The sequence below is a fragment of the Calonectris borealis genome, chromosome 3 (assembly GCF_964195595.1).
Source record: "Calonectris borealis chromosome 3, bCalBor7.hap1.2, whole genome shotgun sequence".
Taxonomy (NCBI): Eukaryota; Metazoa; Chordata; class Aves; order Procellariiformes; family Procellariidae; genus Calonectris; species Calonectris borealis.
The window spans coordinates 1,822,827-1,847,881 of NC_134314.1; the positions used below are offsets into that span (position 1 = coordinate 1,822,827).

Sequence of the window (25,055 nt, forward strand, 5' to 3'; positions counted from 1 at the left end):
ATAGGACCAAGATCCCCCCTGATCTGGCGGGGGGGGGGTGGGTGTGACACTCCTGCCCCCCCTCCAAGTAACCAGGTGGAGCTGAAGAGCCCTATATAGCACCCAAGGCTTCCTCACCCCAAGGACCAGATGATCTCCAGTAGCATAGGGGTCATGGGTCCTATAGAGAAGCAAGGTCCTCCCAGCCCTGGGGAGCAGGTGACCCCAGGAACCTGGTCTGGGGGGGGCAGTTAACGGCCCGTGGTTCCCCAGGAAAGGAGCAATGCCCCAGTGACAGAGGGGGCATTTGCAGTCCCTTATGGGACCACGGTGTGTGTCCCAGCCCCAAAGAGGGGACACCCTCCAGTAACTGGGGATATGCATAGCTCTATATAGGACCAAGCCCCCCCCCAAATCCAAAGAGGGGTCACCCCAAGTAACTAAGGAGGTGCACAGCTCTATATAGGACCAAGCCCCCCCCCGAATCCGAAGAGGGGTCACCCCAAGTAACTGGGGAGATGCACAGCTCCATATAGGACCAAGGCCCCCCCCAAACCCAAAGAGGGGTCACCCCAAGTAACTGGGGAGATGCACAGCTCTATACAGGACCAAGGCCCCCCCAAACCCAAAGAGGGGTCACCCCCAGTAACTGGGGAGATCCACAGCTCTATACAGGACCAAGGCCCCCCCCAAACACAAAGAGAGGTCACCCCCGAGGAACTTAGGGGGTGCACTGCCCTGCAAAGGACCAAGGTGCTCTCAACCCCAAAGAGGGCCACATCCCAATAAATGGGAGGTGCACAGCTCTATATAGGACGGTCCCCTCCCCAAAGAGGGGATACCCCCCAGTAACTGGGGGGCGCACAGCCCTATAAAGAACAAGGTCCCCCGACCCTGGAAGGGGTGAACCCCTAACCGGGCGCGGGGGATGCACAGCCCTGCCCCGGGGCGGGGACAAGCCCAAGTCCCCAGGAAGCGGGGGAAACGCACGGCACCGGACCGGCACCGACACCGACACCGGCCCAGGCCCGGCGCCGCCCCGCCGGGCTCGTCCCCCGCGGGCACTCACCGTACATGGCCGCTGCCGCCGCCCCGGCGTGGCTCGGCTTGGCCCGGCCCGGCCCGTCTCGGCTCGGCGCGGCTGCAGGCGGCGGTGCCCGGCCCGGCTCTGCCCCACCGAGCGGCGCCGGCCGGGGGCGGCACCGGGGGGGCGGCACCGCAGCGGCGGCTCCTCCCGCCGGCACGGCCGCAGCGCCCGCCCGCGGCCCGCCCCGCCCCGCCCGGCCCGGCCCGGCCCGGCGGGGACCCTGCGGCACCGGGCGCCGCCGCCCCACACCCCTGCATCCAGCACGGTGCCCCCCCGCCTCCCCGCCCCACGCTGCACCCGCCCCGCGCTGCGCCGCCTGCCCCCCGCGGGGCAGCCCGCCCGGGCTTTGCCCCACAGGCCTGGCAGGGGCAACGCCAAGGGTGGTGGCGGCTCTGCCCTGCGCATTTGGGGTCCGCCAGCGAGCCGGGACCCACTCGGTTCCCCACGCGGGTGAGCCCCGAGCATCCTTCCTCCGTGGGTCGGATGGCCCCAAGCCCCATTTGAGGACCCCAAGCCCTATTTGAGGACCGCAAACCCCATTTGAGGACCTCAAGCCCTATTTGAGGACCCCAAGCCCCATCTGAGGACCCCAAACCCCGTTAGAGGACCCCAAGCCCCATTTGAGGACCCCAAACCCCATTTGAGGACCTCAAGCCCCATTTGAGGACCCCAAACCCCGTTAGAGGACCACAAACCCCGTTAGAGGACCCCAAGCCCCGTTAGAGGACCCCAAGCCCCATTAGAGGATCCCAAGCCCCATCTGAGGACCCCAAACCCTGTTAGAGGACCCCAAGCCCCATTTGAGGACCCCAAACCCCATTTGAGGACCTCAAGCCCCATTTGAGGACCCCAAACCCCGTTAGAGGACCTCAAACCCCGTTAGAGGACCCCAAGCCCCGTTAGAGGACCCCAAGCCCCATTAGAGGACCCCAAACCCTGTTTGAGGACCCCAAGCCCTGTTTGAGGATCCCAAGCACCATCTGAGGACCCCAAACCCCGTTAGAGGACCCCAAGCCCCATTTGAGGACCCCAAACCCCATTTGAGGACCTCAAGCCCTATTTGAGGACCCCAAGCCCCATTTGAGGACCCCAAACCCCGTTAGAGGACCCCAAGCCCCATTAGAGGACCCCAAGCCCCATTTGAGGACCCCAAGCCCCGTTAGAGGACCCCAAACCCCATTTGAGGACCCCAAACCCCAGCAGAGAGGTTTCCTTCGAGAGCTTGCAGTGCCCCGTGCTCACTTTTCACATCGCTCATCCTGGGAATAAGCACCCCGGAGCGTTACACCCAGCCACTTTCCCCCGTGGGGAGGAGATACTGCGTGTGCTCCCCTCTGCCAGCCCCACAGAGCACTGGCCCTGGCATCTGCGGCCACCTGGGTGGCAACCGTGAACACCGCGGCCTTTCCCTGCACCAGACGTTGCAGCCCGGCCAGGTGGGAGCTGCACCAGGCTCCCGAAATACGGAGGTGTGCTGCTGCCAGCAGCAAGGGCTGCAGGGGGATGGTGCAGGAAATGCAGACAGATCCAGGTCGGCTCAGCTGCTTCTAGAAAGTCCTGGAGAGCGAGATGGGGGGGGGCTCGGCCTGCCCTGGGGAGACAGGGACACCAGGGGAAGGGCTGAGAGTGTTTGGAGGGGGTGAGGAATAAGGAAGATACCTCCCTGAGGTGCTTTTACTTTGCATTACTGCCACGGTGGCTTTAGCAGCACTGAAGCGATGCAGCAACGCCCTGCTGCCAAAGGGGAAACTGAGGCAGGGAGCCACCCCATCCAGGTTCCGGCATCATTGGTGGTCCTGGCCACACATGCCACGGGCACTGCTCTGGTGCTCCCACCGCACCAGTGCCCAGCTGCAGGTCACGGATTGAGTGCTGATCATCTCCCACACTTCATTTGGCCGTGCAGTTGCTGTTGTCACCTCCCAAAACCCACGACTCCCGCTCGGCTCCACAAACGGGAACGCGGGGTCCCGGCTTGCCCTCCCAGCCAGGGAGGAGGCAGCAGGAGCCACAAGCCAGCGTGCGGAGGCAATGGCGCTCCCACCTCGGTCGCTGCCGCAGCCCCTGGTCTTTGGGCTCCACTCGAGGAGGAGCCAGAGGAGGGTGGCAGGAAAAGCTGCCATGTCCCCAGGGCGCAGGGCCGGGACATGAGGAGGTGCCAGGGCACAGGGCCACAGAGAGGCATGAAGAAGGGTATAGTGCGGTACAGCATGGCACGGCACAGCATGGCACCGTGCAGCAAGGCACGGCGCAGTGCAGCACAACCTGGTTTTCCACACGGCATAGCACGGCACTTCACGGCACAGCCCGGTTCGGCACAGCACAGCCTGGCACAGGGAAGTTTGGTGTGGTTTGGCACGCACAACACACCACAGCACTACGCAGCACGGCGCTGCACGGCACAACACGGCGTGGCACTGCGCAGCATGGCACTGCAGAGCATTACACAGCAAAGCATGGCATGGCACAGCGTCACAAGGGCATGGCACAGCACGGCGCAGCACAGCACCACCTTTTCTCCTTTACTTTTGCCTTTTTCCCACCATTTGGACCCATTCCACCTCTTTTCCCAGCTGGCCAGGCCGACATAAGGGACTTTGTGCTGGAGCCCCTCGTGCCCCGGGGCCCCACACACCTCCCACAGCCGCCCCGCAGCCACGGCGCGTCCCACGTACGGCGAGACCAACCCATCAGCAAAGCCCGAGCCCTCCCCGTGCCAGACCCTGTCACAAGCACGAGTGACCCAGCAAAGCAAAGATGCCGCCCTGGGCCTTGGCTGGGGACAAGGACAAGGCTCGAGGTGACAGGGCACCCTGGCTGAGGAGGGCCAGGGGACCAGGGAGGTGCTGGCACCGGGCTACCGCAGATCTCCCCCTCCCCAAGATTTTTGCTGTGTCTCTTCCCACACAACAAAGCCCCCAGGTTGGAGCATCTAATTAGGCAATAGCTGGTGCCTCACGATCCTCCTCGCAGGAAAATTATGTTTTAATTAAAACATTTGGGGAGTTAATCTGTGCTGCCGATTCCCCGGGTGGCGGAGCAGCCGCATAAAGAGCCGTGTTCCCAGGGGACAGGAGGGCTTTCACGGGGGACCAACAGTCACAGGCCGAGGGACGGGGCTCCTGAGCGTCCCTGGTCAGGCCCAGCCCCAGAAGCAGACATAAAGTCCTTTTTATTGTGAATTAGAAGCCTCAGAGTAAAACCTGATGATGAGGGAAGAGCCTGAAGCAGACGTGGCAAATCCCCCCAGCCCAGGAACCCTCGTCCCTTTGCTCACGGGGATTTGCGAGGCCATGGGCTTGCCGTGAAGGGACACGGTGGTCATCGGGACGGTGCTGCAGGGTGGTCAAGGAAATGAGTCCTCCACTTTGGGGACCTGGGGACAGCCCCCACTCAGCTGCCAGCGCCAACCCCCACCACCATTGACAAGCCCTGAGGTTCCCCCAGCCCATACCCAAAACACGTAGGGCTGGTTTGAACCCCAAAAGTTGTTGCCAGTGGAAAAGCCCGGCTCTCTACCCTCAAAGAGCAAGGATGGACTCAAGCAACGCTGCCTAGGGTCAGGACGGATCCGCAGAGGTTGGGGCGGGGGTCCAGGCCACCTCTGGCACGTGGATCCTCCTGATTCATGGTGCAAGTCAAGGGCGGAGAAGAATTAAACCCTGCCCGCCGCCAGTGCTGCCCCTCAACCTGTCATCGCCACAACGGGGACCCCAACACGTTCCATCCTTGCCCAGAGGGATCCAAGCGCGTCTCTCCAGCACAGCACAGTCCCCCTCCCTCCCCAGCAGGAAAGGGGGGGATGCCGAATCACTTGGGGCCTGGGATGCTCTCGGGACACGCGGCCGTGTCCCCGCCTAGGGCTCAGAAATGCTGTGCAGAGCTCAGCATGGCGGGCAGGGTGGGCATGTGGGACACCGAGACAGATCACTGTGCCCACTGGATCCCTCTCCGGGATGGCTCAGAGGGAGTTGGCCGGCAGGCGCTGGGAGAAGGCAGCGACCCGGAGGCAGTTGGAGCCGCAACGGTCATGCCGGGAGGACGGTGAGGAGCTGCTCACCCCAGGCACCTCTGTCAGACACGTCCATCCCCGGTCCGTCTTCTTCCCTCCTTCCTCGCATCCCCCCGCTCTCCCGCAGCTGTTTCCATGGCCACAGAGCTGCTGCAGCAACTGCAGCGGGGTCTCCGGCACCGAGCCGTGCATCCCTTCCCCGGCCACGCACCCGGGACAGAGCCAGGCCCCAGGCCCACGGGCCAGCCCCCTATGGCTGCGCCCGCACACCGGCACTCAGCCTCGGGGTGTTGGCACTCGGCCTCGGGGTGTTGGCACCGGCTCGTGCACACCCGCGTCCGTTCTGGCACCAACACTCGCCACATGGCTTGCACGACGCCTGGGGACGGGCTGTTCCCGTGCCCTGATGGTTCTCACGTGCAATGTGCCACCTCTCACACCTCTCCGCGTTACTTCTTGCACGAGGATCCACTTCTTGCACGTGTGTGGCACAGGAGGGACAAGAAACGGGAGAAAGGACACTGTGACAGTGCAAAGCGATGTTGCCCGCACGTGGATCGCTTGCAGCAGCAGACGGAGGAGGATCTCTGCCAAAAAGCCAGGCGCCGCCCTCCCTCCGGCTGCAAGGGGTGCACCTGTGGGCGTCTCTGCTGGGAGCACTGGTGTTTCCAGGGGGTATCAGCCAGAGATGTCCCAGCTCCAGAAGATGCTGCGGGCAAATCAACCGGTCACCTGAACCTGAGCCACATCTCCCCGATGCTCTGGGCTGACCTGGGGCTAGCTCCTGCCGATGGCACCCTGCCCTTGCAGTGCCACAGAGAAGCTCCCTGCAGACCTTCAGGGAGGCCCTGCACTTGTGCTGGGGGCTGCGAGGGCTACAGGACCATCCCCAACGCCTCCTGGGGCCCAGACATCCATGAGAACCACGGTTATTCTGCCCCAACACAAAGTCCGGGGACAGTGCTGTGCCCTGCACCACCCCACCTCCCACGCCGCCAACACAGCCCACCAACACCCTGGCTCAGGGATGGGGAAACTGAGTCACGCTCTGCCTCTCACGCCCAAACACCACTGGCTCTTTCCCCAAGCCCCACGAAGCAATGCAGGCCACAGGGACACTCAGGGGACATGTGCAAGGTTGTCATCGCCACAGCTTTATGTGCACGGCTGCTCCAGACCATCAAACACAGCAGGGTGACAGTGGCAGGGCCAGTTAGGCCACGGAGGTAAAAAAATCCAGTCCCTGCCGGCCAGAAACGTTGGCTACACCCGCACGAGCAACCCAGGCTCAGCACAGACACATGGGAACATCTAAATCATGGTGACCACATGTTGCTACCGAATGCCATAGGGGTGGCCCAAGGGAGTGTCAGCAGGGAATGAAAGGCTGGTGATCAGGAGACACCGAAGCTTTGTCCCTGAGCCAGGACCGGGGTTCGCGTGTGAAGGAAATCCCTTTAGAGCCTTAATTCCCCTGGGGAGCCTATCATTTCCTAAAGCACCTGATAAACATGCTGAGACAACACTTGTGTGCAGCAGGAACGGCCGTGTACCTTCACGATCTTCATATTCTTTTGTAGATATTGACGCTACGTATAACCACGCTTTATGTACATTAGTTTACCTGTGTATCTGTAACTTTACTAGCCTACCTGGATGTGATTTTAACTATACTGCCCCAATTATTGCTTGACAAGTACTGTCAGCTAACTATACCCCCTACCCCTAATCTCTACTGGAAGAGTTTTTGCAACATGCAGCCTTACGTTGACTATTGAAGCAGGGGAGGGGCCACGCACGTTAATACCTGTCCACCGTGACACCACGGATCACACAAATCCTGGAACACGCTCAAAAAATAGTCAAACGTGGCTGGTGGGAATCCCTTTTAGGGTGGTCTCCCCCACGCTACGGGAATATTCAACATCTTACTTCATCCCTCAGTTGTTACCCTTATTTTGAGCAGTTTCTTACTTCCTTTAATCACCTCTTTACATATTTGTGCTTGGTTTTCGGCCCGCGCTGTTCTGATGATTTCTCCATGCACCACTGTAACCCTTCACCACTCCATGACCAAACTCCCCTCCGTGCCTGACACCCCCAGGGATGGAGGTGGGAGGCATCGACATTGGTCTTGGCCTTACACTGCCACAGCAAGACGACCACCCTATCCCTCACCAAACAAGGGGTGAAATGCAAGGCTAGCGTTGCCTCACGCGTTATTTCCAGGCCCTGTGCATGCCAAGGACAGAACCAGCGCAGAAAAGGAGCAGAGGCGGGATGTGATGATGGGTTAACAAGCCCAAACGGTGTTTCCGCAACGCAACGATTAAAAAGTACAGTCCCATCAGGGAATGCGGGATTCCTGGTCAGCTGGTCCAAGTCGTTTGTCCAGAGAAGAAGCCATGTTCTGCTTCCTGCCTGCCTGGTAGCCACGGTCATGTAAGTCTTTGCACTCCCAGATATTAAGTCTAGCCCCGTATTAGTGAATTACTGGATTTGCTGTCATTATGGCCTGGATAATTGCACTACTGATCTGTATTTATTACTGTACCGTTATTTAGAGATAAATTGTTTATCCCTAAAGCTGCTGGTCTGGTGTCTGTTACCATATCCTGAACCTATAAGTTGGCAGGGCTGCTTATAGGGCTTACGCTGCCCAGACCCGGTGAAGAAGTTGGCACGGTGCTAAACTGTTTCCCTCGTCCTCCTGTCCAGGCACAGAAGGGCTCTGTTCCTCCCAGCCCAGAGCAAACCCCACAGAGGGCTTTATAGCTGGTAGCAAAACAAAAAGGGAAAAAATTCTCTTCTTTCTTTCTCCTCTTTTCCAAACAAACTAAAGGACACACTTGGCCCACGATGAAATGCCCAGAGAAAAGCCCAACCTCATCCCTCTCATGCCGCTGGCATCGGGGCAGGGCAGCGCTTGCCTCCTGCACGGCAGTGGGAATTCTAAGCCCATTCCTGCATTGCTACTGAGCAGGTAGGATCCCTCATGGCTCGGGAAGGGGGACAGTGCCCTGGGCCAAGGCGAGGAGCTGCCCAGAGATGTCCCCACTGGCATCTCAGGGAGGAAGGGCTGAACTGACCACTTCAGCTGCCAGACGGATTTGTAAGAAACAATAAAACCCATATGACCAGGAATGTCCGTACATGGATGCATAGGACCAGCAGAGGAAGGGTTAAAGGAATCAGCTTAAATTGGCACAGAGACGTGTGCCTGGTTTCATCAAGCGGCCAGACAGCAGGAAGATGAAGAACAAACCGAAGATAACAAAGAAGAACAAAGCTAAAGATAAGGTGACATGAAGATGAAGAACAGAGATGGAGCCATAAAACACCCAGAGATGGATAACGGCAGGACTCTTTTGGCAAAGATTTATGAGACCAGATAATGAGGCAGAAGATCCCAAACAGCCCATAACAGACCTGTCAAAAAGCAGCTTCTTGTTGCCAGTCAGGAGGAAGCCAGAAGACCTGTCGAGGACTCAACAGCCAGCGTCCCTAGTCCATAGCACACACTAGTGACACCCCCCACACCCCCAGCACCCACTTCTGCCACCCCCACTTCCAGACCGGGCCTCTTTCCAGCCAGACACATGCTCCCAGCAGGACATGGCGGGGGGGTCGCAGGATCCCTAAGCTCAGGGCACCTCAACCAAGGAAACCCCCTCCCATGTCCATCTCTATCAAGTCCCCAGAGAGCTGAGAGATGCTCAAACGATGTGGGCCCTGCCTGGGGGTCTCCTCACCGAGAGGTGGCTGTGACCCCCCTGGGAAGGGGCCTCAAAACCCCCAGTGGCTCCTTATGAACCACCTCCCACAGAAGATGCATCCTTGCCAGTGTCCATGAGTCCCCCCTTCTCACAGCTGTCACCCACACTAGGTGAAGGGGTGGCCGTGGTGCTGCTGTGTCCCCCTGCCCGGTACCTTGTCTTCGAGGCATGATGCAAAGGTTCCCCTTCTTGACAGGATCTTGCTGGGCTACAAGGAGCAAATACAAGGAGCAAATAAGGACATTATTTACAACAAGGGTCCCCACGGATGGCTCTGCCCCACACTAGCCCCTGCACAGGGATGGGCCTCTCTACTCAGACCCCGTGGGCCATGTCCTGGGGTGCCATGGGGCCACTGCCAGCTCTGGTGTCACCTAAGGCCACCTGTCTCAGCAACAGCAATGTCCTCCTCTCAAGAACCTATTTCACGAGGGGTCTATCCTTGAGGAGGGTCCATTTCCCCCCCCGCCCCAAGAACTGATTCAACACCGACCCCAACACCTCCTAACAAAGACCAAAGCAGTATCTTCCATCCAAAGCCCCACAGAAATGTTGTGAGCTCCGTCCCGCTCAACCTCCCCAGCCCGGCCTATCCTCAATCCTGCAGGGACCCAGTTGAAGCAAGAGAGCGGGCTCCCAGGCTGGGGGGAAACACCTCCCCATGACCATGGGGAGCAGGAGATGTAACCCCAACCAAGTCATGGGGAGCAGGAGATGTAACCCCAACCAAGTCACGGGGAGCAGGAGATGTAACCCCAACCAAGTCATGGGGAGCAGGAGATGTAACCCCCCAACCAAGTCATGGGGAGCATGAGATGTAACCCCCAACCAAGTCATGGGGAGCAGGAGATGTAACCCCCCAACCAAGTCATGGGGAGCATGAGATGTAACCCCCAACCAAGTCATGGGGAGCAGGAGATGTAACCCCCAACCAAGTCACAGGGAGCAGGAGATGTAACCCCCAACCAAGTCATGGGGAGCAGGAGATGTAACCCCCAACCAAGTCATGGGGAGCATGAGATGTAACCCCAACCAAGTCATGGGGAGCAGGAGATGTAACCCCCAACCAAGTCATGGGGAGCAGGAGATGTAACCCCAACCAAGTCATGGGGAGCAGGAGATGTAACCCCAACCAAGTCACGGGGAGCAGGAGATGTAACCCCAACCAAGTCATGGGGAGCAGAAGATGTAACCCCCAACCAAGTCACAGGGAGCAGGAGATGTAACCCCCAACCAAGTCACGGGGAGCAGGAAATGTAACCCCCACCAAGTCACAGGGAGCAGGAGATGTAACACTAACCAAGTCATGGGGAGCAGGAGATGTAACCCCCAACCAAGTCACGGGGAGCAGGAGATGTAACCCCAACCAAGTCACGGGGAGCAGGAAATGTAACCCCAACCAAGTCACGGGGAGCAGGAGATGTAACCCCCAACCAAGTCATGGGGAGCATGAGATGTAACCCCAACCAAGTCATGGGGAGCAGGAGATGTAACCCCCAACCAAGTCATGGGGAGCAGGAGATGTAACCCCAACCAAGTCATGGGGAGCAGGAGATGTAACCCCAACCAAGTCACGGGGAGCAGGAGATGTAACCCCAACCAAGTCATGGGGAGCAGAAGATGTAACCCCCAACCAAGTCACAGGGAGCAGGAGATGTAACCCCCAACCAAGTCACGGGGAGCAGGAAATGTAACCCCCACCAAGTCATGGGGAGCAGTGATGTAACTCCCACCAAGTCATGGGGAGCAGGAGATGTAACCCCCACCAAGTCATGGGGAGCATGAGATGTAACCCCAACCAAGTCACAGGGAGCAGGAGATGTAACCCCCAACCAAGTCATGGGGAGCAGGAGATGTAACCCCAACCAAGTCACGGGGAGCAGGAGATGTAACCCCCAACCAAGTCATGGGGAGCAGGAAATGTAACCCCCACCAAGTCACAGGGAGCAGGAGATGTAACACTAACCAAGTCATGGGGAGCAGGAGATGTAACCCCCAACCAAGTCACGGGGAGCAGGAGATGTAACCCCAACCAAGTCACGGGGAGCAGGAGATGTAACCCCCACCAAGTCACGGGGAGCAGGAGATGTAACCCCCAACCAAGTCATGGGGAGCAGGAGATGTAACCCCAACCAAGTCACGGGGAGCAGGAGATGTAACCCCCACCAAGTCACGGGGAGCAGGAGATGTAACCCCAACCAAGGCATGGGGAGCAGGAGATGTAACCCCAACCAAGTCATGGGGAGCAGGAGATGTAACCCCAACCAAGTCATGGGGAGCAGGAGATGTAACCCCCACCAAGTCACAGGGAGCAGGAGATGTAACCCCCACCAAGTCACGGGGAGCAGGAGATGTAACCCCCACCAAGTCACGGGGAACAGACATAACCCCCCAACCGCTCTACCTGGAGCTCTCCAGGGCCACACACACCCGCACAGCTCAGCCCTCAAGGACAGCCTGGGAGCAGCCAGGACCGGGCAGGACAACACGATGCTACGTGGTGCTGCTTTCCAGCCCCGGAGATGCTGGGACAGGCGGGGGCAGAGGGCAGGCCCTGCCGGAGGTGAGCGGCCTGCTGCTCTCCCCCTGCTGCCCGGGGCGGCCCAGGGACCTGGGCCCGGGCCTGGGGCCTCACTGCTGACCCCCAGGGCAGGCAGGCAGGGCAGTGCAGGCAGGGCAGGCAGGGCAGTGCAGGCAGTGCAGGGCAGGCAGGGCAGAGCGGGCAGCGGAGGCAGTGCAGGCAGGGCAGGCAGTGCAGGCAGGGCAGGCACGGCAGGCAGGGCAGTGCAGGCAGGGCAGTGCAGGCAGGGTGTGCAGGGCAGTGCAGGCAGGGCAGTGCGAGCAGGGCAGTGCGGGCAGGCAGGGCAGTGCAGGCAGGGCAGTGCAGGCAGTGCGGGCAGGGCAGTGCGGGCAGGGCAGCAGGGAGGCAGGGCAGTGCAGGCAGGGCAGGGCAGGCAGTGCGGACAGGGCAGCAGGGAGGCAGGGCAGGCAGGGCAGTGCAGGCAGGGCAGTGCAGGCAGTGCGGGCAGGGCAGTGCGGGCAGTGCGGGGCACCCGGCCCCGGGGCGGTCCCCTCCCCGCCGCACCTCACTGCCGCCCCCTGCTGGACGGTAACGGCTCCTGTCAGCGCGGCGCGCACCACCGCGCGCGCCAAATCTCGCGAGACTTTCGGGCCGGGGCGGGCGGAAAGTCTCGCGCGAACGGGGGCGCAGGGCGCTGAGGCGGCCCCGGGCCCGCCGCGCTCGCTCCCTCCCTCCCTCCTTCCGCCGCCTCAACGGGGCCCGGCCCGGCCCGCACCGCCCCGGCCCGCCATGGAGGCGAATCCGCCGAAGCGGAAGGAGACGCGCAAGTCGCTGCGTATTAAAGTCATCTCCATGGGCAACGCGGAGGTGGGAAAGGTGAGGGCGCTGCGATTGGCGGGCCGCCGGTGGCGGGCAGGCTAGCTAGCCAATGGGGAACCGGGTGCAGGCGGCCGCGCTGCTAGAGAGGTCGCGGATTGGTGGCTGTGCCGGCCGGCGGGAGCCAATCAGGAGCCGGCTGCGCCGTGCCGTGCGAGGCGGGAGGTTGGGGCGAGCGGAGGATTGACAGCTTCGGGGGCGGGGCCGCGCACGGGTTACGCCGGTTTTTATTGGCTGCGTAGCAAGGGGCGGGGCCGCACGCCTCTGCGCGCAGCTGGCGGCGGGTGTCATGGCGGCGCCCGCGGCCTCTGCTGTTAGCGGCCTTCTCCGTGCCCGGACTCGTGCGTATCCGTGTCCACTTCCTTGAGAGGGAGCCCACGACCGTGCTCCAGCCACGATACCGTGGTGCAGCGCCTGAGGGCAGAAAGTGTGGGTCCAGCCCTTAGCGCCTTCCTCGAGGGCACTGGGAGGTGGCTGGGGGAATCTCACCCCTCCCCGGTTTGGCTTTAGTCGGGGTTTCCTCAGGAGCTCCCCTTCCTCCTGCTGTGGTGAATGACACAGCTCTGCTCCGGGATGTTATTTCTTCTCCCAGCCAGGTTCTGTTCTGAAGTGCTGCCCTTTTTTGTTTGCTAAGTAAATGTAGTCCTGTTAAGCTGCCGATAGCGCCAGGACTCCCTTGGGGCAGACAAATGCCTCACTGATGGCAAGAAAACCCAGAAGGATCTTGCAGGACAGAGTGAGTGGGCAAAGAGGTGGCAGGTGACATTTGTCCTTATGGCATTTATCTCTCGATGGCCAGTAGCAGCCGACTCCTCCGCTCTCCCTAAACAGTGTCTCTGCCAGTCGGGGCAGAACCGGGGCTGGAGGGACCTGGTGTGACCCTGAACGTGCTTCTCAGGCTGCCAAAATGTTCTTCGTGGCTTTTGGGGAGCTGACTGCCCGCAGGCCGCTGAACACACAGCTCCTCCAGGATCGATATTTTCTGTAGGGAAATAAATCAGAGTTTCTTGGCTCTCCAATCTCCAAACAGGTAAGGAATAATGACATCCAGTAGCTTTTCCTTTTTTTCCCCAAAACAAAACTGCTCCTGGAAGAGATTGGTGCTTTGGTTGTGGGTTAATTAGTTGGTTTAGGGACTTAGGGCAGAGTTGATGTCTCTGCAGCCATCCAGCTGGCTGGGGGCCGTTGGCGAATTCTGTATTAAGGAGAATATTATGGTATGCAGTGCCCTCCTGCTGAGACTCGTTTTCCTTTTTCTCAGAGCTGCATTATAAAGCGTTATTGTGAGAAGAGGTTTGTTCCCAAATACCTGGCGACTATTGGTATCGACTACGGCGTCACAAAGTAAGTACCTTTGCGGTGAGGAGCCGCAAGTGCCTGGAGAGTGGGATGAGCCGCGTGGTCGCAGCCGGCAGGCGTGGGTCTGCCAGGGCCTGGGTGAGGTGTCTGCTGCGGGGGGGACTGGTCTCCCACAGGGCCAGAGGGAAGAGGTGCAGTGGGGCTGTCCCACCTGCCGCTGCTCCTGAGTGACCACACTGCCCTGAGCCAGGTGTGGTTGGCTCTGCCCAGGCTGCTTAGTTTCCACAGCATAATCTGCATTTCTGCTTTAATAAGAAGATAATCTGCATAATCAGCCTTCCTCTGGTAGTGTAGCTCCCCGTTATCGTGTTACATCCAGAGCTGGTGCTGTCCTCCTTGTCTGACCAGCTCTAGGGGCAGTTTTCTGACCATTAAACCCCGGCACTTCGAACCTCTGACTGATTATTCTCTCCCCAGTCACCCAGCTCTCTCTCTGCAGGGGGCTGGCAGAGATAAGGGGTGTTCCTGCGGGGGCAAGGGCTGAGCTAGAGCCTTCTCAAGCATTTCCCACCTCTCCTTTCAGAGTGCAGGTCAGAGACCGAGAGATCAAGGTGAACATCTTTGACATGGCGGGACACCCCTTCTTCTACGAGGTAAGGCAGACCCAGCTCCGGGCAGCACGCTGCAGGGCTGCCCTCAGCCAGCCCGTCTCAGAAGCGTTTGGCACCCGTCAGCTTTCCTCAGCTCTGCCTGAAATTGGGTTTGGGGGTGGCAAACTTGAAAATACATTTCTTATGAGCTTCCTTCAGTACAGTACACCCCCTTCTTTCCTGCCACGGACACCTAATGCAGGCCAGCGCTGGAAACCCTCGCTGCCTCTCTGTGAGCAGTGAGTCCCTGCTGCTAGGGGTTGCTGAATCCAGGAGCCTGATGGAGGCGAGGCTGCCACAGCGCCGTACTCTGAGGTCCAACAAGTAGCGAGGCTGAGTACGTATCCCCAGTAGGCACCTATACAAGACATATATACGTATACACGTGGCTGGCTGCGCAGATCAACACAGACGGAAACAGCCAGCCCTGGCACAGACGGCACCACTGGCCTCATCCTGGTCTCTCTGGCGATCAGGAGAAGGAAAACAAAGTTATTAAAACTGGAACCTATAAAGCCACAAACAACTGATAGAAAGAATAACCCAACAACTTGCTCATAAACCATGAGTGTAAGGTTTGGCTGTGCTACCCCTCATGTTGCTAGCCCTATTTCAAAGTGGCTCCTTGTGCTTATGAATCTGCCCATCTTGAGGTTAAATTTACTCAGATTGGGAGATCTTTGGAGCTTACCTTGGGCATTTGTAGCATACTGGCATCCTAATCCATGGCCAAAGCGCTGTAAGCCACTTAGAGTTGGACTAGGTCCCTTCCAACTGAAATATTCTGTTCTGTTCTATTCTATTCTAAAATTATTTGCTATACAAGTAATAAACAGTACTATTTACGAAAAGGAGCTTGCAGGATAAAAATTTAGGATTTGAACACATAGACTACAACTTCCGTTTTGGAGAGCTGGCACAAAGGAATAATTGTGCTCACTGCTAATCACATTTATTTCAAATTATAAACAAAGTAATAAAGTGGGCCCACAAGTGGAAGAAAGGAACATTAAATGTTTATCCAGTATAATCCTATTGTTTTAACAGTTTTTAACAGCATACTAATTCTTAATTATAAATATACTGTTGATGCTTGGCAAAGCGTCATCCTGTGAGTAACAGAAATGTATAGAATGTTAGGAAAGAGCAGTTTATAACATGATAAATACTAACATGACATAAAAAAGCGAAAATGAGTGAGGGCAAAAGAGTGAGACAACAACGAGGAATGTAATGGTTTATACTGGCCAGTGACTGCCTGGCTATTGACTATTATTTATCTGGTTGCCCATAAGCCTCCCATTCCTCCCTTGTGTCCTCAGCATTTGCTTGTTGAAGTTTTGGCACAACAGGGATTTCTATGTTATTTGTCTCTGTGTGTAGAACTACAAGTCTTGACTTGGGTTTGTAAGTCCTGATACAGTACAAGTAACCAGTGAAATGTAATTAATTAATAGCCTGCAATACAGCAGGAAGCAGGGAGATTGGGGGACAGAGCTGACAGCATAAAGAAATTGAGGGATAGAAGACTGTAAAGACTCTCTGATGCAGATGTGGTCAGTAGAGGTCTTTCTCTGCAGAACAGTTATTGCTTGCAGACGTATGAGCTGCTCATGTGTGTTGACTTTCTGGCTGTGCCACAGCTAATCCATATGAGACGATGGAAAAGAGAAACACTCTGAGTCCTTGGAAAGTGTAATGGGCTTAAACTGTCAGTTTGGTGAATAAATATGTGGCAAATATTTATTGAAGATCGACAAGACAAGAAAACTGATGCTGCTTTGCTGCTTTGTTTGGATTTGTATTTTCAGCATTTAATACTTGTAAATGTGTAGTATGTCTTTGATGTGTAATTGGTTTTATACTAAAATATAAGTAAACAGGAAAAGAAAAAAGGAAAAAAAAGCCAGGCACAAGTATAAATTGGGAGAGGTTTGGCTGGAGAGCAGCCCTGCGGAAAGGGATCTGGGGGTGCTGGTGGGCAGCAGGCTCAACAGGAGCCAGCAGTGTGCCCTGGCAGCCGAGAGGGCAAACCGCAGCCTGGGGTGCACCAACCACGGCACAACCAGCCGGGCAAGAGAGGGGATTGTCCCGCTGCATTCAGCGTTGGTGCGGCCTCACCTGGAGCACTGTGTGCAGTTCCGGGCCGCACAATTTAAGAGGGATGTGAAGGTCCTTGAATGCATCCAGAGGAGGGCAACAAAGCTGGTGGAAGGGCTGGAAGGAATGTCCTGTGGGGAGCGGTTGAGGACTCTGGGTTTGTCTCGTTTGGAGAGAAGGAGGCTGAGGGGCGACCTCATTGCTCTCTGCAGCTTCCTGAGGAGGGGAAGCGGAGAGGGAGGTGCTGAGCTCTTCTCCCTGGGATCCAGGGACAGGACGCCTGGGAATGGTCCAAAGCTGCACCAGGGGAGGTTCAGACTGGACATTAGGAAGCATTTCTTTACCGAGAGGGTGGTCAAACAGTGGAACAGGCTTCCTGGAGAGGTGGTCGACGCCCCAAGCCTGTCAGTGCTTAAGAGGCATTTGGACAGTGCCCTTAATAACGTGCTTCAACTTCTGGTCAGCCCTGGAGTGGTCAGGCAGTTGGACTAGATGATCGTTGTAGGTCCCTTCCAACTGAGATATTCTATTCTATTCCATTTTCTGTCCTGTAGCTGACCTTAGACCCTCATCCAGCAGCTGTCCTGGGGATCCTTGGTCTCCCCAGTTGCTGGCACTGGGCATACAAGCCCCAGAGGCTGCAGCCCCGCTCCAGCTGCTGGTACAGACCCCCTTACGCACACCCACACGCACAGACAGACATCCCGCAGATCCCTCCTGCGGGGCTTAGACATGCAGTCTGTCCAGTGGCAGGCCCTGGATCCTCGCTCTCCCCTGCTGCCTCGTGCACAGGGACACACACGGATGACTCAGTGGACTCCCAGACCTTCCAGTCTCCCCAGGAGATGGTCTGACACCTTGTCTGCTGTTGTGCATCTGTGCTCTTTTGTATGGAGGGCTGATTGCTCTCCTCTGGCAGCACAGTGAGGGTATTATTTGGGTTCCCCCATCTGTCCTTTTTCTGTGGTCTTCTTTTTGTGTGGAGATGAGATTTTTATCACAGAACCAAATAGGTGCCGGGTAAATGGCGATCACCCAAATCCGCTGGGCTGTGTGCTTTCAGCCTGGCTGTCGTGGGTGCCAGCGCCCTGCCTTTGTCCCCGCAGGTGAGGAACGAGTTTTACAAGGACACGCAGGGCGTCATCCTGGTCTACGACGTCGGACAAAAGGAGTCTTTCGAGGCACTGGACGCGTGGCTGGCTGAGATGAAGCAAGAGCTGGGCCCCCACGGGAACATGGAGAACATTGTCTTCGTTGTCTGTGCGAACAAGGTGGGCTCTGGTGGGGAGCCAGGCTGCGGTGCGGTCCTGATCTCCGGCCCTCGGGGCTCGTTGTGTTCCCAGCGTGTGCCCAAGCTGTTGAGCTCCAGCTGTAGTAAGGGAAATATTGTTAGGTTGTAGGGAAGACTTTCTAAGAGCCAGACGTGTGTGAGGAGCACCGGAGACCCTGTTTCAACGTGGTTTTGAGAATGTGGTGGCCACACATCTGTCAGGAAGGGATCAAGTAGAGGTGACGTTGTCTCTGGCCTAGACGAACTCTCAAGGCCTTTTCACTTGCATTTTCTGTGCTTTCTTTCCACACTGCCTTCATCCCTTCAGGATAAGCCCCTTACCCGCTGTTAGACAATCGGCCTTGGAGCTGTGTTCCTCCAGTTGCCGCTGCAGACCCTGGCTGGGCTCTGATCGCTGCCTTTTCTCCTGCTCTAGATCGACTGCACCAAGCACCGCAGCGTGGATGAAAGCGAAGGGCGGCTCTGGGCAGAGAGCCGGGGCTTTCTTTACTTTGAGACGTCGGCGCAAACAGGAGAAGGAATCAATGAGATGTTTCAGGTGAGGCGGAATGAAGGTGGTGAGGGCACAGAGGATTTGATGGCAGAATGTTCCCTAAACTGCCTGGATCCCACAAAACCTGTTGGCCCTCTGCCCCAGAGGTGTCTTCCCAGTAAAATGCCACCCTGAGAAAGCTGTAGCTGTTTAGCTCAGGATCAGTATTGGTCCTCCCAGTCCTGAGCTGGCCCTGGCATTGCGTTACTCAAAGCCAATGATCCCTCGTGCTGCACTGGGAACACGATGCAGAGATGCCCATGTCACCTTTTCAGGTCTAGTGTTGAAACTGAAACTGAACTGAAGTGGGTTTGAGATAAACGTGGGGCCTGGTCGCCTCCTCAGTCTGTCCCATGCTCCTTGCAGGGACCAGAACCCCCCAGACTGCGGTATCCCAGCCCCCACGGCCCAGGCAGTGGGGAGCAAACATTCAGCAGTTGTGCAAATGCTCCCGCATGCTTCGGAGGATGAGACCGCAGCCAGCGAGAGCATTGGGGTCTCCTATGCACTGCCACCGCCTTTGGGGACCATTTCTTCCCGCTGACTCCTCCCTGTGTCCGCAGACTTTTTACTCCGCTATCATCGACCTGTGTGACAACGGCGGGAAGCGTCCCCCCTCCAGCATGGGGGTCGGCTTCACCAAAGAGCAGGCAGATGCCATTCGCAGGATCCGCAACAGTAAGGACAGCTGGGACATGCTGGGGGTCAAACCCGGAGCCACAAGGTGAGGGAGACTTCAGCATTTGCCTGGCTGTCCCTAATCTTTCTGACCCGGCAGGCTGGTTGCATCTGTGATCTGTGACCTGCCTGCTGATAAGCTCACCTTGGTTTATATAGCGGCTGGGCACAAGTAGTTTGTATCTAGCCACAAAATTGAGGCAGTGCAAAAGAAATCCTCCGTCCTGAGCACCAGATTTCCCCTTTTAACAGACAAGCCAGGCTGGAGGCAAGGGGGGAGTGATGAACGTGAGAACTTCATCCCTGCCAGCTGCCTGGCCCTGTCCTGCCTCCAGGCTGAGCCGTCTCTGGTCACTCACTTGCCAGACGTGTTTGGAGCGGCTCCAGCTTTACTTTCCTTGCTCTCCACGCCTGGAGAAGCTTTTAGGCTGCTGTAAGGCTGCTGCCCATGTTATCAAAAAGGGATTGATGTTACAGCTCTTCCACCTGGAAATGGTATTCCCACAAGACAAGCTTTCTCGTGTCTTCCTTGGAGGACCTCTAGCCAGGTGGAATTGGTCATTGCCCGTGTAAGAGGTTGGATATTGAATCTCCCAGTTCTGCTGTATGACTTGGGCAGCTAAAATAAGCTCCCACAACTATGCCTTGCTTTCTTCTTCCTGAAACATGAGGACTACCCTTGTGTACTCCTTGTGGAGGGGCTGGAGAGTAGATTTTTGGATAACATATATCACTCAGGACTCAAACATCCTCCCGTTGGCTCTCTGAAATGTAGATATTGAGCCTAACCCCTCCCCCAGCCCCCTCTCGTCCACGGGGAGAGATCAGCAGCTCTGCAGGGCAGTTTGATCGCCAGCACGGATGGATTCACCTCCCTCAGGAGGTGCCCCCCTCTCTCCACGGCCTGCAGCTGGAGCCAAGATGTCTGCCTTGGACCAGACATCCAAGGCTTAAAGGGCTGAAGTGATGTGCAGTGCCTTCGCCCGGAGTGCGTAGGCGGTTTGATGCGAAGCTGAGTCAGGGTGCGTGTGCCCCCACGCTGTCTCCTGGCTTTCTGCTCTCGTGGTGCCAGAGACTCGGCACACCAAGGCACGTGTCGCAGGCACGTGTCTGGCATGGTGGGAGCATTCCTGCTGGCACAGTCCCGTGGTGGAGAGGGTGTATCTGCCCCAGGAGAGTCTCATGCCACACCAAGAAGTGCCCTGTGTGCTTTTCTTCAGCTTTCTCCGTAGCATCACCTCCAAAGCCTGGAGGTCCTTGGTGCCAGCAAGGGAAGGGTTCAAAAGCGTCTACACAGGGGTGTTTAGCACAGGGGGAACTCCTGGCCCTGCTGTGCTTTGCCAGCCGGGCCAAGGCTGAGCTGGGCTGTGTTTTGCCTGCATCCCCTCACTCTTGTCGTGTCTCCTAGGGACGAAGTGAACAAAGCCTATCGGAAGCTGGCTGTGCTGCTCCACCCCGATAAGTGTGTGGCTCCCGGCAGCGAGGACGCCTTCAAAGCGGTGGTGAACGCCCGGACCGCGCTTCTCAAAAACATCAAGTAGGGAACGGTGCCACTCAGAGCTGGAAGCCTTCTCCTCCTCCCAGCTAGCTCCCAGGCAGCCGTACGGCCATGGGGCACCCCTCTCCTCCTCACACTTACTGCTGGCATGGACACAGATGCTCCCAGCACCACCTGTGGAAGCAAGACTGCATCCGACCGTAGTGCGCTTGCGATCTGGTGGAAAGGGAGCAGAATGCTGAGGAGGGGAGAGGGACCCCAGAACCCTCCCTGCATCTGTGGCCCCAGGTCATGGTTGGTGTAAGCGCTGAAAGCAGTGAGGTCCCCACCTTCCCGGCTGTGTTACACCTCCCCTCCATGGCAGGGTTTGGATGCGTGGCTCTAACCTGTGGATGCAGCGAGGGCAGAGTGAGATCTGACCCAAAAGCTGCTGCACCTGAAAGCATTGGTGTCGTGGGTGGAGGATGCCCAGGAGGGGCAGTGGCTTGTCAGTCCTGGGTTATCCTGGAGCCGCCTCTGCAAGGCTGCCTGTGCTGAAAGCCGTACAGGCACTGCCGAGCACCAGGGCGGTTCAGCTCCTTAGTCAAAGCTGGCGCCTTCCAGCTGACACCCAGCGATGCTGCTTTTGGCAGTGAGGAAAAGGGCGGGTTGCTTGAGGAAACCTCTCTGGTACTGCAGGGAGAAACTGGCTCCAAGAGTGTCCCAGTCTTCCCCAGCCTATCCCCTTCCTCCCCAAGCTGTCATGGTGCCAGGAACAGTCCCTTTGGCAGGACAAGGGCTCTCCCCCAGGTACCCACCTCCTCATCACAGCACAGAGCCTCCTACCACCACCTCCTTCCATCTCCCGGAGCTCAACTCATCGGGAAGAGCCCCTAAGGCTGCAGGCCCTCAAGCCACGTGCTTCCTCTCTCCCAGCCCTCTGCTCGTGCCACCCTGGCGAGCTCTGGGTAGGTGCCACCAGCCCCTGTGGGGAACTGTCCTCGGCTGTGGGTGGCCCTGGCTATTTACAGGCAGGAGGAGGGTGCTGACCCAAGGAGGAGGCAGTTCAGCCCCCAGCATGGCTGCCTGTCAGCTCTGCCCTCCCTCCCCTCGGCCAGCCTCGTCTCCCGAGCTTCGCCCGCACCACAGAGCTACGTGGGTGCCTGCGATCTGCCTGCTCGCTTGGCCCTGCGGCGCTCTCGGGTTAGGTGAGCAGGGGAGGGGGCATGTTCTCCCCCACCCCTCTTTTCTCACAGCAGCAATGCGTCGCCCTGCTTTGCTGGTTGTGTTACGGGTTGCTGATCAGCAGGTGGGTGCGGGTTGCTCCCACCAAGTCACAGCTGCTGTTTTCTTTGAATAGTCGTGTTGATTTAGAGGGGAGTGTTGCTGGTCGCCCCAAGAAGTGCTTGCAGAGGCTTGGGATCTGGTCGTTGTGATCCTGAGGGAGGTCAGAGCCGTGGGGAGATTCCTTGGGCTCCCATGGTTTTGTCAGGACCCAATTTTATTTCCTTGCTGCTGTATGAGCTTGGCAGGGAGGGACAGGACACCAAGCTATGAAATGAAAGCCACTGAGTGTGTGCGTGTGTGTGTGTGTGTGTGTCTTCACCCCACCCCACAAGTATCCTATTTAAAAGTGTTTTCTCCTATGGTCAGTGCAATATGTTTTTTTTCACTTCAAGGCAGCTTTTCTGTGTTTCTCCTTCAAAATATATCATAAATCCACAGTAGATCCCTCCCTCTTTTTGGCAGCAAGCATTAAGGGACTTTAAAGCCAGTATCATTTTGCTCTTGCTCTGGTTTCTGGTGCTGGGTTGCTGGGAAGAAGAAATAAGCTGTCCTGCTGGGAAGCACTTTTTGCTCCTCCGGTGTAGAAATAACCAAGGGGAGATGTTGCTACAAGATGTTAATGTTTAAAATAACTCCATTTTTCCTCTCCTAAGGCTGGGGGAGATTAGCAGGACAGGCACTGGAGCTGTGGCAAGTTACACTGATGGGGTCTTGTTCCACACATTTTATGACGCTATGGAGTTCACTGGAAACCTCCCCACTTGTCTAGCGGAGGAAACCACTTAATTCTGGCTACAAACCTATTTCTCTGTATTCTTTTTCCATTGAGGAGGGTAAATAATCCCATTTCTGAATGGTGCAGTTTGCTTTGAGGGTGAGATCTCAGTGCCTGGAGTAGTTCAAAGGCTTCCTCGGTTTCTGCTGCTCAGGGGCTCTCCAGGTCTGTTGTGCCATGCATGGTCCCTCCTGTTTGCTCCTCAGGTGACCCTGGCTGCTGGTTTTGGGGTTTCTTCTGTCTGTTTACCGAGCTGACCGGATGTTTGGAGACGATTACACACGCATGTCACGTCTAGCGATGCCGCTGACCTTCTAAGTTGTGTTATTTTTATAAATTAAACCCCCCTTTGGAACAAAGGAAGCCCTGTGAGCTGTCCTCCCGTGGCGACCGCCTGCTGTTAATGTTTAATTGCCCTTTGACTCATTTCTCTCTTCCCTGGCCGGGTCTGGCTGAGGCTGGTGGTGAAGAGCTGCCCTCGAGGGTGATGATGGAGGTTGTGAATCAGCTCTGCAGGAGTGGGAGCTGGGTGAGGGATCAGTGCAGCCCTGGGAGTCCCACAGGGATGTGATGTGGGCTGCACGCAGCTGCGGTGGAGCCTGGCTCTGGTCAGGGGACCCAGAGGCCGAGGGGTAGCTCTGTCCTTGTTCCATGCACACACACACCTCCACACCGACAGCCCCGGTAGTGTGCTTCCTCCGTGACATCTCCATCAGGACTCCAGATCCCTCCAGCAAGGCTGCCACCATCCAGGCTCTGTCTCTGGCCCGAGTCCCACGTCCTCCTGCCTCGTGCGAAGAGCAAGTCCTGTTGCTGAAGTGCCCGTCCTGCCACGAAGGCGCCGGGATCCGAATCCCAAACGAAGGGACTTTCTGTTCAGCATCCAGAAAGCAGCCAGGAGCCACCTCTGAAGCTCTCTGGAACTGAAAGCCTCCCTCGATGCGCCCAGAGGCGCTGCCTTGCCTGCCTGCGCTTTGCCTGCCTCCCAGCACTTGGTGGAGCCGGCAGCGGGGAGGACATGAGGATTTCTGGTCTGGCCCCGTGCCTGACAGCCGTGGTCTGCTCCTTGCTGCCGCTCCAGGCTCGTACACCCTGTAACGTGCCCAGGCAGGGAACGAACCTTCCCCTGAGACGAGGCTGCGCTCATCCTGCTTCACGAACCAGTGCTGGGTCCCCTTGCTGGCCTTCAGACCAGTTTTGCTGGCCCTTTGGACCAGTTAACCTTCCCACCCGGGGTGCCCTGCCCGTGGCCAACCTGGGATGGGTTGGCCTAGGCTCCCCGTGTCAGGCCTGGTGGGACAAGGCTGGGCAGCCCAAGCCCCTGCCCGCACCCTGCTCGCTTGCGTTCCTCTTCAGCTGCAGCAGGACGGGAATAACCCCGAGCCTGCCCAAAACCTCCGGGGAGCTGTGGTTTTGGTGCTCTCATTTTGATATTAATTACCGCACAGAAGCAATTACATCCCCTGGCAAAGCAGCTGAGATGGCCTCTCGTTAGAGCTGCTGGAGTGAGGACATGCGGGAGCGCGGTGCCTCCGGCCATGCAACGGCTCGGTGGGGCCGAGCGTGGTTCTCCCCGGTATCGGGGAGGGCTCCTCGCGGCTCTGGGGCTGATCCAGGGTATCTCCATCAGCTCTGAACCGCAGCCGGTTTTCCAGATCCAGGGGTGTAGGAGGGGAGCAGGCAGTGGCTGAAACATGGGGAAGAGGAGGGGGAAACTTTCTGAAGAGGTTTCAGTGGGGTATCGGTCAGGTTGGGGGGTGATTTGGGCAGCGTAGGCAAAGGGGGATATGCAGGGGGGAGGCCTTGGGTTCCTCTGCTCCCCAGTGGGGATGTTACAAGGTGGCTGTGACCCCAGGGGGTGAGTGGAGCCGGGTGAAGGACAGGCTGGTGGGTTATATGGGTGCGTGGGGCCTGGCACCCTGCTCATCCCCTGGGGTTGGCGTCCCTGGCACCCAGCGAGGCTGTAGGCACTCGGTTCAAGATACATGGGTCCCTATGGGGTGCAGCCCCGGGCGCTGTGGGGTCTGTGAGCTGCTGGGAGTGGGGGGGGGAACGACGAGGAGGCGCAGGAAAGCAGCACTAGGGCCGAGGGAGGGCCACGAGTGGGTGCAAACCCACCCGGGAACCGGCCGCTGGCCCGCGTTCCCCATCCCCGCCGGCAGCAGGGCCGCCCCGCAGCCGGCACCGAGGGGGTTACAGAAGGCGGAGACGCACCGGGGAGCACCGGTACCGGCACAGCCGGCTGTGGGTGCCCGCCCCCGGCCCCGGGGAAGCCCTGCCCGCTCCCCTTTCATGCCCCCTCCCCGAGCCGCTACCATGCCCCCGCGGCCGGAGCCGCCGCCGCCGCTTCGTCCCCGGCCCCGCGGAGACGGAGGGGGCGGCGGGGCAGGGCGGTCTCGGGCGTAGGGAGCGGGGGAGGCGGGCGGCGGGGGCCGCCGGAGGATGCTGGCGGCGGCCGGGCGAGGCGAAGCGCATCGCTCCCGGTGGCGGGGCCGCACCTGCGCTCCCCGGGCTGCGGCAGCCGGTGGGCTCCGGGACGGCCCCCTCCCCCGCCCCGGTTCTTCTCCATCCATCCCCACGGAACGAAGCATTTCGGAAAGGGGTAAAGACAGGAGGAGCGGTGGGGATCGCCCCCCAAACCGGCTGCCCTCGAAGGAGGAGCAGGGAGGCATCGCGACATCTTTCTGCTCCGCGTCGCTTCGGTTGCAACCTGGC

The 25,055-nt window shown here is 58.2% G+C and overlaps 2 protein-coding genes across 5 annotated transcripts in view; one reads left to right on the forward strand and one right to left on the reverse strand.

Annotated features, from left to right (window-relative positions):
• The window catches only part of EFR3B (EFR3 homolog B), a 48,809-nt gene extending 36,926 nt beyond the window's left edge, over positions 1 to 11,883 (reverse strand). Inside the window, exons 1-2 of one of the 2 annotated variants that reach the window (XM_075144784.1) lie at positions 11,259 to 11,883; positions 9,009 to 9,062 (exon numbers count right to left, since the gene is read on the reverse strand). In XM_075144784.1, coding sequence (XP_075000885.1) covers positions 9,009 to 9,024 — 16 coding nt within the window. In that variant the 5' untranslated portion in view covers positions 9,025 to 9,062; positions 11,259 to 11,883. Of the gene's footprint in view, positions 1 to 1,048; positions 1,143 to 9,008; positions 9,063 to 11,258 lie in introns of those variants that run through there. The other variant, XM_075144785.1, reaches the window with a different exon arrangement.
• A 167-nt stretch (positions 11,884 to 12,050) lies between these two features.
• On the forward strand, positions 12,051 to 22,703 carry DNAJC27 (DnaJ heat shock protein family (Hsp40) member C27). 3 transcript variants are annotated; one of them, XM_075144788.1, is made up of 8 exons: positions 12,051 to 12,251; positions 13,513 to 13,595; positions 14,134 to 14,203; positions 17,407 to 17,571; positions 18,007 to 18,129; positions 18,687 to 18,847; positions 20,210 to 20,338; positions 22,547 to 22,703. In XM_075144788.1, the coding sequence occupies exons 1-8, from the start codon at positions 12,165 to 12,167 to the stop codon at positions 22,548 to 22,550; spliced, it is 822 nt and encodes a 273-aa protein (XP_075000889.1). In that variant the 5' UTR covers positions 12,051 to 12,164; the 3' UTR covers positions 22,551 to 22,703. The 3 variants fall into 3 exon arrangements, 1 of the variants encoding a protein (XP_075000889.1); XR_012672838.1 differs by having other exon boundaries at positions 12,054 to 12,251; positions 20,210 to 21,486; XR_012672839.1 differs by having other exon boundaries at positions 12,054 to 12,251; positions 20,210 to 20,599.
• Positions 22,704 to 25,055: the final 2,352 nt, after the last annotated feature.